The sequence below is a fragment of the Pristiophorus japonicus genome, chromosome 20, assembly GCF_044704955.1.
Source record: "Pristiophorus japonicus isolate sPriJap1 chromosome 20, sPriJap1.hap1, whole genome shotgun sequence".
Classification (NCBI taxonomy): domain Eukaryota; kingdom Metazoa; phylum Chordata; class Chondrichthyes; family Pristiophoridae; genus Pristiophorus; species Pristiophorus japonicus.
In genome coordinates this window covers 13,173,197-13,193,858 of record NC_091996.1, presented here as the reverse complement: position 1 = coordinate 13,193,858, position 20,662 = coordinate 13,173,197, and the positions used below count along the sequence as shown (strand labels likewise).

The 20,662-nt window shown below is 45.2% G+C and overlaps 1 protein-coding gene across 7 annotated transcripts in view; it reads left to right on the top strand.

The window, feature by feature from the left end:
* Positions 1-20,428, top strand: part of golga2 (golgin A2) — a 122,748-nt gene extending 102,320 nt beyond the window's left edge. For all 7 annotated transcript variants that reach the window (XM_070863760.1, XM_070863757.1, XM_070863759.1 and 4 more), the window contains 4 exons: positions 4,638-4,740; positions 6,206-6,312; positions 8,544-8,712; positions 16,345-20,428. In XM_070863760.1, coding sequence (XP_070719861.1) covers positions 4,638-4,740; positions 6,206-6,312; positions 8,544-8,712; positions 16,345-16,598 — 633 coding nt within the window. In that variant the 3' untranslated portion in view covers positions 16,599-20,428. The remainder of the gene's footprint in view (positions 1-4,637; positions 4,741-6,205; positions 6,313-8,543; positions 8,713-16,344) is intronic.
* The last annotated feature ends 234 nt before the right edge of the window (positions 20,429-20,662 follow it).

The window sequence follows — 20,662 nt, the reverse complement described above, 5'->3', positions numbered from 1 at the left end:
AAAATTCTAAAGGGACAAAGTGTGTTAAAAAGACAAGTCTGAAGGCTCTGTGCCTCAATGCGAGAGGAGTATTCGTAATAAGGTGAACGAATTAACTACACAGGCAACAATTAACGAATATGATATAATTGGCATCGGGGAGACATGGCTCCAGGGTGACCAAGGCTGGGAACTCGACATCCAGGGGTATTCAACATTCAGGAAGGATAGACAGAAAGGAAAAGGAGGTGGGGTAGCGTTGCTGGTTAAAGAGGAAATTAACGCAATCGTAAGGAAGGACATTAGCTTGGATGATGTGGAATCGGTATGGGTGGAGCTGTGGAATACCAAAGGGCAGAAAACGCTAGTGGGAGTTGTGTACAGACCATCAAACAGTAGTAGTGAGATTGGGGACATCATCAAACAAGAAATTAGGGATGCGTGCAATAAAGGTACAGCAGTTATCATAGGTGACTTTAATCTCATATAGATTGGGCTAACCAAACTGGTAGCAATACGGTGGAGAGGATTTCCTGGAGTGTATTAGGGATGGTTTTCTAGACTAATATGTCGAGGAACCAACTAGAGGGCTGGCCATCCTAGGCTGAGTGATGTGTAATGAGAAAGGACTAATTGGCAATCTTGTTGTGCGAGGCCCCTTGGGGAAGAGTGACCATAATATGGTGGAATTCTTTATTAAGATGGAGAATGACACAGTTAATTCAGAGACTAGGGTCCTGAACTTAAGGAAAGGTAACTTCGATGGTATGAGATGAGAATTGGCTAGTATTGACTGGCGAGTGATACTTAAAGGGTTGACGGTGGATAGGCAATGGTAAACATTTAAAGATCACATGGATGAACTTCAGTAATTGTACATCTGTGTCTGGAGTAAAAATAAAACTGGGAAGGTGGCTCAACCGTGGCTAACGAGGGAAATTCAGGATAGTGTTAAATCCAAGGAAAAGGCATATAAATTGGCCAGAAAAAGCAGCAAACCTGAAGACTGGGAGAAATTTAGACCTCAGCAGAGGAGGGAAAAGGGTTTAATTAGGAGGGGGAAAATAGAGCATGAGAGGAAGCTTGCTGGGAACATAAAAACTGACTGCAAAAGCTTGTATAGATATGTGAAGATTAAAAGATTAGTGAAGACAAACGTAGGTCCCTTGCAGTCAGAATTAGGTGAATTTATAATGGGGAACAAAGAAATGGCAGACCAGTTGAACAAATACTTTGGTTCTGTCTTCACGAAGGAAGACACAAATAACCTTCCAGAAATACTAGGGGACCTTCCAGAAATACTAGGGGACCTTCCGGAAATACTAGTGAGAAGGAGGAACTGAAGGAAATCCTTATTGGGCGGGAAATTGATGGGATTGAAGGCCGAGAAATCCCCTGGGCCTGATAGTCTGCATCCCAGAGTACTTAAGGAAGTGGCCCTTGAAATAGTGGATGCATTGGTGATCATTTTCCAATAGTCTTATCAACTCTGGATCGGTTCCTCTGGACTGGAGGGTAGCTAATGTAACACCACTTTTTAAAAAAGGAGGGATAGAGAAAATGGGTAATTATAGACCGATTACAGGCCTGACATTAGTAGTGGGGAAAATGTTGGAATCAATTATTATGGATGAAATAGCAGCGCATTTGGAAAGCAGTGACAGGATCGGTCCAAGTCAGCATGGATTTATGAAAGGGAAATCATGCTTGACAAATCTTCTGGAATTTTTTGAGGATGTAACTAGTAGAGTGGACAAGGGAGAACCAGTGGATATGGTGTATTTGGACTTTCAAAAGGCTTTTGACAAGGTCCCACACAAGAGATTGGTGTGCAAAATTAAAAGCACATGGTATTGGGGGTAATGTACAGACATGGATAGGGAACTGGTTGGCAGACAGGAAGCAGGGAGTCGGGATAAACGGGTCCTTTTCAGACTGGCAGGCAGTGACTAGTGGAGTGCCGCAGGGCTCAGTGCTGGAACCCCAGCTATTTACAATATACATTAATGATTTAGATGAAGGAATAGAGTGTAATATCTCCAAGTTTGCAGATGACACTAAGCTGGGTGGCAGTGTGAGCTGTGAGGAGGATGCTAAAAGGCTGCAGGGTGACTTGGACAGGTTAGGTGAGTGGGCAAATGCATGGCGGATGCAGTATAATGTGGATAACTGAGGTTATCCACTTTGGTAGCAAAAACACGAAGGCAGAATATTATCTGAATTGCGGCAGATTAGGGAAAGGGGAGGTGCAACGAGACCTGGGTGTCATGGTACATCAGTCATTGAAAGTTGGCATGCAGGTACAGCAAGCGGTGAAAAATGCAAATGGCATGTTGGCCTTCATAGCTAGGGGATTTGAGTATAGGAGCAGGGGGGTCTTACTGCAGTTGTACAGGGCCTTGATGAGGCCTCACCTGGAATATTGTGTACAGTTTTGGTCTCCTAATCTGAGGCAGGGCATTCTTGCTATTGAGGGAGTGCAGCGAAGGTTCACCAGACTGGTTCCTGGAATGGCTGGACTGACATATGAGGAGAGACTGGATCGACTGGGCCTGTATTCACTGGAGTTTAGAAGGATGAGAGGGGATCTCATAGAAACATATAAAATTCTGACAGGACTGGACAGGTTCGATGCAGGAAGAATGATCCTGATGTTGGGGAAATCCAGAACCAGTGGACACAGTCTAAGGATAAGGGATAAGCTATTTAGGACTGAGATGAGGAGAAACTTCTTCACTCAGAGAGTTGTTAACCTGTGGAATTCCCTACCGCAGAGAGTTGTTGATGCCAGTTCATTGGATATATTCAAGAGGGAGTTAGATATGGCCCTTATGGCTAAAGGGATCAAGGGGTATGGAGAGAAAGCAGGAAAGGGTTATTGAGGTGAATGATCAGCAATGATCTTATTGAGTGGTGGTGCAGACTCGAAGGGCCGAATGGCCTACTCCTGCACCTATTTTCTATGTTTCTAAGGTAGTTACATACCAATAGCATCTGTACATGTAAGCGTATTTCTCCTGCACAAAGCAGTCACATTTGGGTTGCTTACTCAAGTTTTGGTTTGGGAATTGTCGAAAACATATGATCCTATTTTAGTGATAACATAAGGATTGAATTCACCAGTGCTTGAAGGGAACGCAAGGTGGGGAATCAGCACGACGGTGTTGTAACCACCGTCTCCCACAAGTGCTCCCTTTGAGTGTGGCTCCCAGCTGGGAGGGCAGGATTAGTGCATTTACCCTTTCGTTCGAGGAAGAGCAGGGGTGTTCTCCCCAATGTCCTGGCCAATATTTATCCCTCAACCAATGTGATCAGCTGTGGCTCAGTGGATAGCACACTCGCCTCTGAGTCAAGGTTGTGGGTTCAAGTGCCCACTCGGACTTGAACAGATAAAGCTAGGCTGACAGTCTAGTCTTGTGCAGTGCTGAGGGAGTGCTGGCCAATATTCAATCACCGAAACAAAAACAGATTGTCTGGTCATTATCACATTGCTGTTTGTGAAAGCTTGATGTGCGCAGTTTGACTGCTACGTTTTCTAGAACAGTAGTGATCACACTCCAAAAAAAAAAAGTACTTCATTGGCTGTAAAGCGCTTTGAGATGTCTGGTGGTCGTGAAGAGTGCTATATAAATGTACATCTTTTTTTCTTTCAACCAACATCACTAAAACAAATTATCTGTGGGAACTTGCTGTGTTCAAATTATCTGACGTGTTTTCTACAGTAACTACACTTCGAGTACTTCATTGGCTGTAAAGCAGTTTGGGATGTCCTGATGTCCTGAATGGTGCTTTATAAATGCAAGTTCTTGCTCTTCATGCTGATTGGCCACGCAGCTGGCTCACCGGCTTTTAAATAGGAAAAACCGTGCTTGCGGTATTTTGAGTGGCAACCACAGCCCCTTTTTAAAGGGGCCGTGCAGCCAAAAAATAATTAAAGGGAACATTGTCACACACGGTTAATTGTTGAGGCTAACAAATGTTTGTTGTTGGAGACTGGCAAGCATTTGGCCTCACCAATCGAACCTGGTCAGCCACTGCTAAATTCAGCAGCTTGACTTGAGACATTGGTGCAGAGTTGCACTGAATGGAATGAACTGGATACGTTCGGAAATGGGGGTTCTCATTACGTCTGGGCTTACTATTTGTTAGCGAGATGACAGAATCAGATTGAATTTCAGGTGGTTCCTGAATTCGGAGCAGGCAATGCTTTGTCCTATGCTTTTTACACTTCCTGCCAAAAGTGAAAATGATTGAAAGACGTTGTTTTGGTTTTGTTCTGGAGGGGAATTCCAGAGCTTCGGCCCCAGGCAGCCGAAGGCACGGCCACCGAAGGCATGGCTGCCTGTGGTGGGAGTGAAGGAAATCAGGGACGACAAGAGGCCAGAATTGGGGGGGTGGCGCTGCGGGGTGAGTGCCCAGGTCCCAAACACTTCCGGTCCTTTAACAGATGGGCTGGGGCGAGGCCATGGAGGAATTTGAACACACGTTTGAGAATTTTAAAATTGAGGCGTTGCCGGTCTGCCAGCACCTGTGGAGGGAAATGTCAGGTTAATGTTTTGGTGTAACCCTTTGTTGGAGCACTGTGTGTTCGTGGTCTGTCGGTCACTTGTTTTGGTTAGATCACAACATTAATGCGACTTCATTATTTTTGTTTAAAGGCTCGATTCACAACTCTGATGCAGGAGAAGGTAGATCTGAAAGATCGAGTGGAGGAATTGGAGCATCGCTGTATACAGCTGTCTGGGGAGACGGATACTATAGGTATCTGATCTTATTCGAGAGAAATCTCGACATTGTTCCACTACGCTACGCTACATATTCTGACTGCCCTCCCCTACCAGTGAGGGTTAATGCTGTTAAAATTATAGCTGCTTCTCTATTATCTTTTTAGTTTAGCAACCAAATCAATTCTATTTTCGCTTTAAATTTTGTTTAAAGGGGGAAAAAAACTGCAATGGGGTTATTGCCACAGCAGTTTAAAGGGTTTGTATATACTCCCTGAATTTGGGGCATTGCATTTTCAGTAAATATGCAGCTTATTTACATATTCATGCTAATTTTCATAGAATTTTGGTTGCCGCGTGATATCACGGACAGTTCAATTGAAGTATTTGTTACTGGTGGTTGACTCAATATGTAGTTGTCCTGTGCTGATAGTAAATGTTGAAACTTTGAATAGGGATGTCTTGAAATATTTTTGGGTTTACAAAGAGCTATGTCAATAATCTATGGCTGCCTCTGCAGTCATATTGAAGTTTGTGTCAACTGAACGAGATTTTTTGTCTTTCCATTATATGGTGTGTCCAGTTCTTAACCGCGTACATTCATTTTCTCTTGCTCCTCCTCCTCTGTTCCCCAATACCAAATGGGCTCATTCTTCTCCCCCTCATCTCTTTTTTGCCCCCATCGCCTTTCCATCCGCCTCCATCTTTCTCCCTACCCCGTCTCCTTTTCCCCCGCGCCCCTTCCCCATCTCCTTTCTCTCTGTCCCATCTCCATCTCTTCCCCCCCCCCCCCCCCCCGTCTCCTTTCTCTCTATCCCCATCTCCTTCTCTTTTTCTCTCCTCCCCCCGCCCCCGCCATCACTTTCTCTCCATCCCCATCTCTTTCGCTCTATCTCACCCCCTCCCCTCCACCAATCATTTTCTTTCCACCTCCTCATCTCCTCTCTCTCCACCACCACCCCCCTGCCACCGAGACTACCCAAAAGTTTTCAAGATAATAAGGGGAGCAGGTCGAGAAGAAACTATTTCTGCTGGTTGGGAAGACTAGGACTTAGGGGGCATAGTCTAAATTAGAGCCAGACCTTTCAGGAGTGAAGTTGGAAACACTTCTACATAAATAGGGCGGTAGAAGTTTGGAACTCTTCCGCAAACAGCAACTGATGCTCGGTCAATTGTTAATTTTAAATCGGAGATCGATCAATTTTTGTTAACCTAAGGTATTAAGGTATATGGGGCAAAGACAGGTATATGGAGTTAGGTCATAGATCGGCCATGATCTCACTGAATGGCAGAACAGGCTTGAGGGGCGAAATGACCTCCTCCTGTTCCTGTGTTCCAATTAGACGCACTCCCTTGCTCTTTCCCCGTATCCCTGCACATTTTTACTTTTCAGGTTTCCTTTCCTTTCTCTTTATCTCTTCAGGAAGTGACTGCTATTGTGGATGGAGTTTCTTTCCTGCAGAACAAGTTGTCTCTGATCTTTGTTTTTCCTTGTCCTTTAGGCGAGTACATTGCACTTTACCAAAGTCAGAGAGCTATCCTCAAACAGAGGCACACGGAGAAAGAGGAGTACATCAGCAGGCTGGCTCAGGACAAGGAGGAGATGAAGGTACACGTGGTCCCTAGTACTGAATGTGGACGGCTTAAAATGCTTCATTCTTTCACTCTCTTTTAAAAGCATTCCACACTTCTCCGAAAGCTTAAGTAACACCTCTGGTGTGTCTTTCTGTTGATTGCAGCAAGTCCCAGTGACATCGTTGGGGGTGGGGGGGAATGTCAGTGGAGAGGCGATCATTACCCAAAGGTGCCTCAGCAATTGTGCCGTCTGAACTGTGTACATTAATGTGCTCACTAACTGAGATGATGTCCATACAATCTGCACTTGCAGTTTTGACTAATTAAAACTAATGGGAGTTCCTCATTGGTGTAGTGGCTCTGTAAAAGGCCTCCTGGTGGTCAGTTTAAAAAAAAAAAATGCCAATTCATTTTCAGTATTCTTACTGACTGAGACGCCATCTGTTTGATTGCTAGTTGTTCAGTTAACTACATGTTAAAACTTCCAAGTCGCATTCTCGTATTTCATTCTTATGCCCCCCCCTCATTTTAAAGTCAAATAGTTCACTAGGTCAAAGTGCAGACTGGTCAAGTGCTCGTAGTGCCCAGGCTCAGTGAGTAAACTGTGTGCAAGATTGCTTCGAGCTTTTCTGTTGTTTTTTAATCCCCGCTGCTTGTAGCTGAGACTTAGGACCTTGCTGTTTGGAGAGCCGGTGGCTTAAGATCCACATCAGTCGTGTTCCAGAAACGCCAAATTACTTTAAAGCTGTAATGGATGCACTTGCAAGTATGCTCACAGGATTGGGCTCCCAGGCTGCCTGCAATTTCTGCGGTCTGGAAGAGTCCGTGTTCCATGTTTTTATTGAATGTACGAGGTTGCAGCTCCTGTTCCATTATCTGAAGGGGCTGCTCCTCAAATTCTGGTTGCACTTCAGTTCCATACTCCTGATCTTTGGGCACCCTGTGCGGAGGGGAGCGGGTAGGTCCGAGGGCCTCCTCGTAGGACTGCTCCTGGGCACGGCCAAGGGTGCCATCAACCAGTCCAGGCAGCGGGCGGTCGAGGGAGTCGTTCAGCCCAACTGCCTGCCTCTCTTCCGTGCGTACGTCTGGGCCAGGGTGTCCCTGGAGGTGGAGCACGCGGTGTCCACCGGTACGCTCGCGGCCTTCCGCGAAAAGTGTGCACCGGAGGGACTGGAGTACATCACCCCCGGCAACCAAATTTTAATTTGATTTTAATTTGTTGTACCGGTTTTAGTGCCCCCCGCCCCCTTTTAGCCAAGAGGCACTTGTGTAATTTCTGTTTTTAGTGCCCTCAAAAAAAAAAAAAAAACAAGGGGGCACTTGTTTGAAAATCCTTGGTGTATGCCCCCACTCCCTCCCCTTTAATCAGGGGGCATTTGATTTAATTTTCTACAAAATAGTTGTAGAGCTGTTGAGTTGGGAGTGGCCAGTCACGTGATGTTCACAAGACTCAATAAAACCCCAGCCAGTTGGGTTTGAGGGGATCCACGATGAGGCAGGTGGATGAAGTGATAATGTGTAGTGTGATTTTCAAACCTTTGCAAATAAACCAACTAGTTCTTAACAGCAATGTGTTGCTATGAATTATTAAGCAAAGAACCCATGAAGCAAATACATTACTAAAGTCAACAGGCTGACAGCAATTGTCTAAGGAGAGGATTGATCTTGGGCCTCATTAGTCAAGAAAGCTGCAAGCACAAATGACCAGGACTGCATCGCAATTGGATTATTTTTCAACATCCATTTGTATCATATAATCCCAAGGCCCATTATGAAATATTTCAGTTCATTTTCCTGATTTATCCTGTCCACATTGTTCATCCAGAACTATGGTTCACAGGAGGTCGTCGCAATTGGCAAATTACTGCTGGAACTCGGGTGTAGCACAAATGAATTCAAACTAATGTTTGAAGTTTGGATACAATGGTGTGTTTCTTTTATGTGACTTCTCAATTAGCTCATAAGTGGTACTTAACAAGACGAAGATAACTGAATGTGCTGTAGAGAGCTTTCAAATTACAGCACTGAGCTTTAACTCCGCAGCCAGTCTAGAATGTGTTAGTGCTGAGCCTGTTTAATTGAGAGCAATTACAGTCGTACGGGAAATAAACACTTCAGGCCCCAGAAGAAAATATTAGAGCCGTTTTCCCTGGGACATTGCTGCGTTTATTATACATCTGAATTGGTAGTAACCTGCGTTTTCCTATGAAAACGGAAAAGAAATTTTAGCGATAATGTTTTAAAATTGCGCTATTATCTTTGCAGTTGAAACTGTCAGAATTGCAGCAGCTGGTGTTGAGGTTGGTGGGAGAGAGGAACGACTGGTACGATAAATACATCAGTGCCGCCAAACTGTCCACACAACCATTGGCAGATGAAGTACGGCCGAATTTACTGGATGAAGAGATGGAGTTAAACACCACAGGGACAGAAGGTTTGTGATGGTTGAAATGCAACATTCTGAATGGATGGTGGTTGGCATTCTAGGTCTGAACATCCACATGCTGGATTGACTTTGGATTCAGAAATCTGAATCCAGTTTGAGGACAACTGGTATGAGGTTCTCTGCAGCTGGGAGTCTTTTTGGTTTGCCGTTTTTTTTTGCTCCGCTATTTTGCATTTTCCTCCTTGGCCCAAGAGTATGCGCAGATGGTTTGCCTCGGGCAATACTGCATTGGGGTTTCGTTCTGTCATAGCTTTTGTCAGCCTGGCTTATTTGGCAGCACCCCAGCCTCGGGTCAGTGGGTTCAGGCTGCACATCAGCCACTTAAGCGCATCATCTGGACTGAGGGAGTGCTGCATAGTCTGAGGTGACTCTTGACTGTTCTGGTGGCTTAGGTGAAGGTTGAAGATCCCACGACATTCTCCGTAGAACTGCAGGGAATTCTCCTGGTTTACTGACGTCCTCAGCTAGCACCACCTTCTAACGCCTGAGCGCCACTGACTTGGCGAGCTGACGCACTTATCTGCGTTGAGAGCGGGGGGGGGGGTGGGGAACAACAACTTGCATTCATATAGCGTCTTTAACGTAGTAAAACGTCCCACAGCAGCATAATCAAACAAAATTCGACATTGAGCCACAAGAGATATTAGGACAGACTTGGTCAAAGAGGTAGGTTTTAAGTAGCGTCTTATAAGAAAAAAAAAAGAGAGGCGGAGAGGTTTATGGAGGGAATTACCAGAGCTTAGGACCTAAGCAATAGAAGGCACGGCCACCAATGGTGAAGCGATTAAAAATCAAGGATGCTCAAGAGGCTAGAATTCGAGGAGCGCAGAGATCTTGGAGGAGGTTGCAGAGATATAGGGTGAGGCGAGGCCATGGAGGGATTTGAATGCTTGGAGGGATTGGAACTGCACCAAGTGTATATAGCAAGTTGTGTTGCATTAAACTACTTTAAAGAAGGGGGTTTTAAAAAAAAAAATCCCATGCAACTTGTCGTGGCACCAACATTACCGAAGCAGTAAATGTACACACTTTTAACAAAAGCTGCAGGACTCATTTTAAATCCTGAAGAAAAGTATAGCGAGATTTCAGCGTTTCCCGTGATGTTTGGCGTCACTACTTTTGACTTTGTGAACCGACCTCTGCTGTCATTAATCTTGTTGGGGGGGGGAGTGAGTGTTTATTTACATTTCTAGCATTTCACTGCAGAATTGGCACCTCTGCCTTCAAAGGTTCACGTTGCTGAATCACTATTAAAACATCCAGAAAATAAAACCATTTTAAGCAATAATTGTATATTTTGAAGCTGAAGTGTCTCTCCTGCCTCACCCTTAGCCGTTTTGTCTTGGTGAGAGGGAAGAAATGTGTAAAACGTCCAATTCCTGCCCTCTGAGCTAGCCCTAGACCGGAAGGAAAGGGAAGGCAAATGGGCGACATGTTCCCGGGTCAGTTCCAGCTCTGCTCTTCCAGCCACTAGGAGGTGCACAAGAGCAGTCCCTGATGATTATTGAGCCTTGTAGTGAATATTCCCCCCCCCGCGCCCAATTTATGGTAAAATACTGATGCCACACTTGGTAGGCCTACTTCTTTTCGGAGGAAACCCTCCATAAGCTTGATAACCCACCAATGTAATATTCAGCAAGTTCCCTCTGCTCCCTGATGGTAGGACTCTTGCAGCAAGACAGACCTTTGTTCTGCAATTGCAGTTTTGAGGTGCCCTATTAATGAGAAAGGAGAAGCTCTTGCCAAGAAGGTTGACTTCAGTGAGTGAAGCCTGATATTGGTTAAAAATGACTGCTCTTGTTCTTCCCATGACTTATTGTGGATGGAAAAGCTCTGAGTGGTATGGTCGTTTAATGGTGTTCAGGCAAAACCAGAGGGCACAGGCTTATGGTGATTGGCAAAAGAACTGGAGTCGACATGAGAGAAAGCTTTTTTACGCAACATGTGGTTAGGATTTGGAACGCGCGCTGCCTGACAGGGCGATGGAGACAGATTCAATAGTAGCCTTCAAAAGGGAATTGGATAAATACTTGAATGAGAAAAATTTGCAGGGATATGGGGAAAGAGCGGGGGAGTGGGACTGACGGGATTGCTCTTTGAAAGGGCTGTTTGGCCTCTTTCTGTGTTGTACTATTCTATGATTCTACGAAATCTGTTTTGAAATATACTTGTGTAATTGTGACCTGCCTGGTGGCAAGAAGTTTTTGTAGTCTTTTTCTAGCCGCTCTTTATCTCCCACTCGGCCTCAGACGTCACAATACTATTCCATAGGTCCCTTTCCTGGAGTGATTCTGCCCAGCTGAGTATTTGTAGATTTACTGTAGTTGTAATTAGGGCAAGGGTTTTGACACAGCATGGCCTCTTGTCGGAAATACCACACATTTCTACACTACCATTGTAGCACATGGTTTTATCTTATTCGAGCATGGATACCCGTCGAGTGTTCAAGTCGGTTAGGTGGCATTCATGTAGCATACTCTGGCATCGAAGTACTGTGCCGCATAGTGGTGGGATGTCAGTTTACACCCACCCAGTCTGCCTTCCTGACGAATTACCATCTCAGCCTGAGGCACAGGGAGGAGGTGCACTGCAGGGAGCAGAGTCCACTCTCACGCTACCTGGTCTGAGTGAGGGGCCTGGGAGAAGGTCAATCGCCCACTTGGCTAGGAATGATTCATGGTGTATTGTATGGGGAAGATGCAGAAAGGCCATTTTAAGAAAAGGAGTAAACTTTAACATTGTTATTGCTAATTTAAGTGTATCTAAGGGTTAAGTCATGGCAGGAGAGCTCGGTCGGGTGTTATGCTCCTCCTGTACTATGTGGGAACTCGGACGACTCCAGTGTCCCTGACGACTGTGTGCAGGAAGTGTGTCCACCTCCAGCTCCTGACGGTCCGCGTTGCGGAGTTGGAGCTGAGGGTGGATTCACTCTGGAGCATCCACGATGCTGAGAATGACGTGAGTATCATGTGTAGCGAGTTGGTTGTACCGCAGGGAAAGGGTCCACAGCCAGATAGGGAATGGAAGACCAGCAGGAAGAGCAGTGCAAGGAAGGTAGTGCAGGAGTCCCCTGTGGTCATCCCCCTGCAAAACAGATACACTGCTTTGGGTACTGTTGAGGGGGATGACTCATCAGGGGAGGGCAGCAGCAGCCAAGTTCATGGCACCGTGGCTGGCTCTGTTGCACAGGAGGGCAGGAAAAAGAGTGGGAGAGCGATAGTGATAGGGGATTCAATTGTAAGGGGAATAGATAGGCGTTTCTGCGGCCGCAACCGAGACTCCAGGATGGTATGTTGCCTCCCTGGTGCAAGGGTCAACGATGTCTCGGAGCAGGACATTCCAAAAAGGGAGGGAGATCAGCCAGTTGTCGTGGTGCACATTGGTACCAACGACATAGGTAAAAAAAGGGATGAGGTCCTACGAAACTAATTTAAGGAGCTAGGAGCTAAATTAAAAAGTAGGACCTCAAAAGTAGTAATCTCGGGATTGCTACCAGTGCCACGTGATAGTCAGAGTAGGAATCGCAGGATAGCGCAGATGAATACGTGGCTTGAGCAGTGGTGCAGCAGGGGAGGGATTCAAATTCCTGGGGCATTGGAACCGGTTCTGGGGGAGGTGGGACCAGTACAAACCGGACGGTCTGCACCTGGGCAGGACCGGAACCAATGTCCTTGGGGGAGTGTTTGCTAGTGCTGTTGGGGAGGAGTTAAACTAATATGGCAGGGGGATGGGAACCAATGCAGGGAGACAGAGGGAAACAAAAAGGAGGTAAAAGCAAAAGACAGAAAGGAGATGAGGAAAAGTGGAGGGCAGAGAAACCCAGGGCAAAGAACAAAAAGGGCCATTGTACAGCAAAATTCTAAAAGGACCAAGGGTGTTAAAAAAACAAGCCTGAAGGCTTTGTGTCTTAATGCAAGGAGTATCCGCAATAAGGTGGATGAATTAACTGTGCAAATAGATGTTAACAAATATGATGTGATTGGTATTACGGAGACGTGGCTCCAGGATGATCAGGGCTGGGAACTCAACATCCAGGGGTATTCAACATTCAGGAAAGATAGAATAAAAGGAAAGGGAGGTGGGGTAGCATTGCTGGTTAGGGAGGAAATTGAGGCAATGGTTCGGAAGGACATTAGCTTGAATGATGTGGAATCTATATGGGTAGAGCTGCAGAACACCAAAGGGCAAAAAACGTTAGTGGGAGTTGTGTACAGACCTCCAAACAGTAGTAGTGATGTTGGGGAGGGCATCAAACATGAAATTAGGGGTGCGTGCAATAAAGGTGCAGCAGTTTATAATGGGTGACTTTAATATGCACATTGGGCTAACCAAACTGGAAGCAATACGGTGGAGGAGGCTTTCCTGGAGTGCATAAGGGATGGTTTTTTAGACCAATATGTCGAGGAACCAACTTGGGGGGAGGCCATCTTAGACTGGGTGTTGTGTAATGAGAGAGGATTAATTAGCAATCTCGTTGTGCGAGGCCCCTTGGGGAAGAGTGACCATAATATGGTGGAATTCTGCATTGGGATGGAGAATGAAACAGTTAATTCAGAGACCATGGTCCAGAACTTTAAAAAGGGTAACTTTGAAGGTATGAGGCGTGAATTGGCTAGGATAGATTGGCGAATGATACTTAAGGGGTTGACTGTGGATGGGCAATGGCAGACATTTAGAGACCGCATGGATGAACTACAACAATTGTACATTCCTGTCTGGCGTAAAAATAAAAAAGGGAAGGTGGCTCAACCATGGCTATCAAGGGAAATCAGGGATAGTATTAAAGCCAAGGAAGTGGCATACAAATTGGCCAGAAATAGCAGCGAACCCAGGGACTGGGAGAAATTTAGAACTCAGCAGAGGAGGACAAAGGGTTTGATTAGGGCAGGGAAAATGGAGTACGAGAAGAAGCTTGCAGGGAACATTAAGACGGATTGCAAAAGTTTCTATCGATATGTAAAGAGAAAAAGGTTAGTAAAGACAAACGTAGGTCCCCTGCAGTCAGAATCAGGGGAAGTCATAACGGGGAACAAAGAAATGGCGGACCAATTGAACAAGTACTTTGGTTCGGTATTCACTAAGAAGGACACAAACAACCTTCCGGATATAAAAGGGGTCGGAGGGTCTAGTAAGGAGGAGGAACTGAGGGAAATCCTTATTAGTCGGGAAATTGTGTTGGGGAAATTGATGGGATTGAAGGCCGATAAATCCCCAGGGTCTGATGGACTGCATCCCAGAGTACTTAAGGAGGTGGCCTTGGAAATAGTGGATGCATTGACAGTCATTTTCCAACTGACTCTGGATCAGTTCCTATCGAGTGGAGGGTAGCCAATGTAACCCCACTTTTTAAAAAAGGCGGGAGAGAGATAACAGGGAATTATAGACCGGTCAGCCTGACATCGGTAGTGGGTAAAATGATGGAATCAATTATTAAGGATGTCACAGCAGTGCATTTGGAAAGAGGTGATACGATAGGTCCAAGTCAGCATGGATTTGTGAAAGGGAAATCATGCTTGACAAATCTTCTGGAATTTTTTGAGGATGTTTCCAGTAGAGTGGACAAGGGAGAACAAGTTGATGTGGTATATTTGGACTTTCAGAAGGCTTTCGACAAAGTCCCACACAAGAGATTAATGTGCAAAGTTAAAGCACATGGGATTGGGGGTAGTGTGCTGACATGGATTGAGAACTGTTTGTCAGGCAGGAAGCAAAGAGTAGGAGTAAATGGGGACTTTTCAGAATGGCAGGCAGTGGCTAGTGGGGTACCGCAAGGTTCTGTGCGGGGGCCCCAGCTGTTTACACTGTACATTAATGATTTAGAGGAGGGGATTAAATGTAGTATCTCCAAATTTGCAGATGACACTAAGTTGGGTGGCAGTGTGAGCTGCGAGGAGGATGCTGTGAGGCTGCAGAGCGACTTGGATAGGTTAGGTGAGTGGGCAAATGCATGGCAGATGAAGTATAATGTGGATAAATGTGAGGTTATCCACTTTGGTGGTAAAAACAGAGACAGACTATTATCTGAATGGTAACAGATTAGGAAAAGGGGAGGTGCAAATAGACCTGGGTGTCATTGAAGGTTGGCATGCAGGTACAGCAAGCGGTTAAGAAAGCAAATGGCATGTTGGCCTTCATAGCGAGGGGATTTGAGTACAGGGGCAGGGAGGTGTTGCTACAGTTGTACAGGGCCTTGGTGAGGCCACACCTGGAGTATTGTATACAGTTTTGGTCTCCTAACCTGAGGAAGGATATTCTTGCTATTGAGGGAGTGCAGCGAAGGTTCACCAGACTGATTCCCGGGATGATGGGACTGACCTATCAAGAAAGACTGGATCAACTGGGCTTGTATTCACTGGAGTTCAGAAGAATGAGAGGGGACCTCATAGAAACGTTTAAAATTCTGACGGGTTTAGACAGGTTAGATGCAGGAAGAATGTTCCCAATGTTGGGGAAGTCCAGAACCAGGGGACACAGTCTAAGGATAAGGGGTAAGCCATTTAGGACCGAGATGCGGAGGAATTTCTTCACCCAGAGAGTGGTGAACCTGTGGAATTCTCTACCACAGAAAGTTGTTGGGGCCAATTCACTAAATATATTCAAAAAGGAGTTAGATGAAGTCCTTACTACTAGGGAGATCAAGGGGTATGGTGAGAAAGCAGGAATGGGGTACTGAAGTTGCATGTTCAGCCATGAACTCATTGAATGGCGGTGCAGGCTAGAAGGGCCGAATGGCCTACTCCTGCACCTATTTTCTATGTTTCTATGAGTCTTGCCCACTACTGCGGTGGAAAACACCTGTGGCACTGTATAGTCACACTGGCTGCCTTGCATGCATGGCTTTGGCTTACGTTGGTAGCCTGAGCGATAGGGGAGTAAATTTTTTTTTTACATAATGTAACATCTGTTTTGATTTAGGTTGAGTTGCAGAATGACAGAGAGGGTAGAGACGATTTACAAGGATGTTGCCTGGACTAGAGAATTTTAGCTGTGAGGAAATATTGGATAGGCTGGGGTTGTTTTCTTTGGAACAGAGGAGGCTGAAGGGAGAGCTTATTGAGGTGTATAAAATTATGAGGGGTCTAGATAGAGTGGATAGGAAGGACCTGTTTCATTTAGCAGAGGGGTCAACAACCAGTGGGCATAGATTTAAAGTAATTGGTACCTGTAGCAGGTTTTGAGGAGATTTATGGGGAAATCCCTTCACCCAGAGGGTGGTGGGGGTCTGGAACTCACTGCCTGAAAGGGTGGTAGAGGCAGAAACCCTCCCCACATTTTAAAAAGTACTTGGATGTGCACCTGAAGTGCCGTATCCTGCAGGGCTACGGGCCAAGAGCTGGGAAGTGGCATTAGGCTGGATAGCTCTTTGTTGGCCGGCGCAGACATTAGGGGCTGGAATGGCCCCCTTCCGTGCTGCAAATTTCTATGAATCTATGACTGATTTTGTATGATTGAAAAATGGGTTCTTGCAAACTGCTTGTGTTTCTCTTGTGGATTTCTGTAGAACCCCAGACTGACCCAGAACAGAACGCTTCGATAACCTGAAAAGTTCTCAGCTGCAGTAACTTTTTATTCGTGTAATTGTGTTTTTTTTTTTCTCTTTCCTCCCAACCCCTCCCTCAGATCTCCAAGACATCAGCCTGGTGGATGATGTCAAAACTCCAGTCGTTTCGCGGAACTATCGCCCGTCCAGCACCTCCCCTGCAGCACAAGCAGCCTTGCCCTCCGAGGACTACACAACGAAACAGATCATGCAACTTCTCGAAGAAATCCAGAACCCACAGGCCAAACAGAGCTCATCCCTGAACTATTCCACCAGTATTCCCTTCTTCTACAAGCCTGATGAAAACGGGGAAGTGAAGATTATAATCATCTAGATGATCCATTCAAGCACGGGGAAATACAATATTTTTATTTTTTATTTGGTGGGGGAGGTTTGTAAATTGATAAGGATCTAAAAAAAAACTAGGTGCGTCAATGAGCGACATTGTGGTAGAACACGAGGAATTTTTGAGACCAGAGACGACGTGGTTCTACAAAGCAAAAGAGTTCATCTAGCATGACCTCTAATGCCTCATCAAAAAGATAGTTCTAAACCAAGTTCCTTTAACTTCATTAAATAGCTGCTTTGAAACCATTGACAAACATAATTATTTGTATTATGGATTTTTAAATCCCATTCCAATAAGTTGTCCCTCCCCTTTCTGTTCCCAAAGATTTGTGTTAATTCTGGAATGACATTGGTGGGATTTTCCTAATCAGTAGTTATTTGACCTGTTTGCTTTGTAGACTAATTACACTCTATCCTCAAGACTCTTTGGGTACTCGCCGCATTTTCTGTTACAACAAGGAGTTAGGGAATTGTGCAAATATATTAAATCAGAAATAGATCTGTCCGGCCATTTTATATATTAGGAGTAAAAAAAAAAGAAACTGTTTATTTTTTTAAGCTGCTGAAAAAAAAATTGTACTTTTTAAATTTAGAAATGCATTTTGAAGAGCTCTCCCAATGGCCCAATGACGCTGCCCTACACATGGCATACAACGAGAGGATCCCAGGTTCGATTCCCACTCTTGGCTGAGCTAGCTGATTTCAACGAGAGGCCGCTGCAGTTGCCTCAGTTGCGTCTCAGCTCGGGAGCAGAGGGGAGAATTATCGGCCGGGGGGGGAGGTTTGTCTCTTCGGATCACTGCCCGAGAGTGCGGCAACACGGCCGTCCGCTGCGGACAGGAGCCAAGGCCGAACTGCCTCTTGGCACTAGCTGTCCCAAGCCCGTGCGGTAAGAATGAGGCGCTTGGGTGTGAGCTACCCAGGGCCTGTTGAACCTTGACCTCGGCACGAGTCGGGGGCCTTCAGGGGGCATGGGGCATTATTAGCGCTGAAGAAATGCATTTCTTAAGGAGGTTTTGAGTTGGCCAGTTGGTGAAGTAAAGGTAGATGAATACTTTTCAGACAGAATTCTCTGGCATGGCTGTTTTTCTTTATACTGTATATCCTCTGTGGTGTATCACTCTTAAGTGTATAACAAAAAAAAAATCTTATGATTTGGCTGTGTTATAGATGTTCCCTGTGCAGATTTCCCTTTTATGTTGCCGTTTGTGAGAAAGGATTGTCCACGGGTTGCGGTAAGGTAGTGCCGTTTTTGGGGGATGGTCCTCGAGAGCGAAGGAGGGCGTACTTTCTCCAGATTGGTGCACGCAGATGGTTTCTCTTTGATTTGGGAAAGGAAATTGACTCTGGTGTGCAGACACAGCGTGGAACATTCACTCACAAACGCCTTTGGCCCGTGAAAGAAGGAACGTGCTCACCTTGACCACCGTAGTTCTATACATAGCACCAGTCCCCAGACACCCCGCCCATCAGCTGCATCTTGCCAGCCGGGTCTTCCGTTGGGGCAGGTGGAATATATGCTGCTACCCTCCTTTGTCAGTACCTGACCACACAGTCTTAGAACCCATCTCTTCATTTGCAGACAGACCAACAATGAGTTCTCTTCCTCGTGACTGAATTCTGCATCAGCTGTGGGGAAACATATTATCCTGTAATTTTCTGTTGTTTTAATGAGGTGTACCCCAGTGAATGTGACATTAGCAAGGGAAAAATGTAACGAGTCATGTACTGAGCCTCAGTCACTGTCTGGCTAGTCTTGCAATCTAAAACCATATAACACAAGAAGAGTGTACCCCTTAAACAAATCCAACAAACTGAGAAATTCTGAACATCCCCAGGCAGCTGCTGTTTATTGAGGTCGAGATGCTTTTGGTGCAGTAGATGGGCACATTCATTCTGAGGAGAGTTTCCACCGTGTCCACTGGTTGTATTGATTACTCCATTTTATGATTCACTCCTGGGTCTTTGCATGCGTATAGTTGTATTGTGCAGTTCCAGTTCCAGTTCGCCCTGTCGGCTAAAGTATTGGGGGAATGCATGTACACGGGCAGAGTGTGAAGGTGTGTTGTCATGGTTAGCTGTACACGGGCAGAGTGTGAAGGTGTGTTGTCATGGTTAGCTGTACACGGGCAGATTGTGACGGTGTGTTGTCATGGTTACCTGTACACGGGCAGGTTGTGAAGGTGTGACATGGTTACCTGTACACGGACTGATTGTGAAGGTGTGTTGTCATGGTTACCTGTACACGGGCAGATTGTGAAGGTGTGTTGTCATGGTTACCTGTACACGGACTGATTGTGAAGGTGTGTTGTCATGGTTACCTGCACACGGGCAGATTGTGAAGGTGTGTTGTCATGGTTACCTGTACACGGGCAGATTGTGAAGGTGTGACATGGTTACCTGTACACAGACTGATTGTGAAGGTGTGTTGTCATGGTTACCTGTACACGGGCAGATTGTAAAGGTGTGTTGTCATGGTTACCTGTACACGGGCAGATTGTGAAGGTGTGACATGGTTACCTGTACACGGGCAGATTGTGAAGGTGTGTTGTCATGGGTACCTGTACACGGGCAGATTGTGAAGGTGTGTCGAGATTACCTATACACGGACTGATTGTGAAGGTGTTTTTTTTTAACATCTAGTTTGTTTCTGAGAGGGTTGAACATTACTGAAGGGTATGAAATCTGGATTTTTAATTTAAAGAGCCATTCTCTTTAATGTTTGATCAAGATTAGTTTGGAAAATGAAATGATGGCGATTTGAGGTTGGTGAAAGTGCGAGCGGGAGAGAGGGATTGTGTGCCAATTTAAAGCTGTGGGTTGGAAGTTATTTTGGTGAAAATAATTGTCTATCGGAAGTATTTCGATAGACTTGAGGCAAGGACAGTCTTGTGGACTCCACCTGTGAATTCGCTGACCTTCCTGCCTTTATTTTAAATACCAGCAACATTTCTGGTGTGGCTTTGGGCTGATTCCCCAAACGATGTGGATTTCCTAGTCCATAAAATGGTGTCACACTGAGCCAGAGCTCTACAGATTGTTCCCGAATGTATTTAACCCTGGCTTAAGTTTAATGGTGAGTCGGTCAGTGCCAGAGGTTTGACTGTCTTGGGAATTCAGAGCATTTAATGAACCTCCTCAATCGAGGAAGTTTTCCTGCAGTCATGATTCTGAATTTTACTTTTCCGCCTGATTAGTTTGTATTTCCTAATTTACGAAACTGTGCCCCTTTTTTTTTTTAAATTAAAAAAAAATTCCCAATGCAACACAGTAACGGGCAAGGTACCTGTATTGTTTTATTGGTTCACATTGCCCAGTGGAGGCGGGAGAAAGCCCCAGCACTTTTGGCTTAAGGTCACGAGATGCTACAAAATGAGGAAACAAAAGCAATAAAGGTCATGGGACTTCTCAAGTTATTGTATTCTGGAATGCAGTTACGTTCAGAGTTGCCATACTGTATAAAAAAAAAAATTTAAAAAAATTAAAGACAAAGATTGATATGTAGCCTTGCATTGCAAGGTGCAAATAATTCTGTATATAGTGTACTTGTGTAACATTTTGTAAATTCATTACGGAGAAGAGATCGGCAGCATTTTGAGCTGTTGCTCATGATGTATATCATAACTTGAATCTAATTAAAAGGAAGCTGGGGATATGATTTCAGTATATTGCGGTATTTATTTGGGGGTGAAGAATCCATTTTAAAGAATGTGAAGAGAAACACATATAGAAAAAAAAAATTGTCTGCATTATAATACTGATGTGATCCTGTTAGCCTTTCTTGTATGAATAAACTGATTCAATAAATTGCACTCATCTCTTCGCCCTGTCATAATTTTGTACTTTGGTTTAAATTTGGCAAGTTTTCTGAGCACAAAACAGCAGTCCTTGTTTTAGGCTCCCTCCAGTGACTTCTACAGGTAGATGGAGGCAAGTCCCAGGTTCAATTTCCCCAGCCTGAGCTCCTCTTAGCTTGGGGCAGCGGTGAGGTTGCTACAATTGATTGCCACTTCTCTGGATCAGGGATACCTTCTAACACACAGTGCTCGT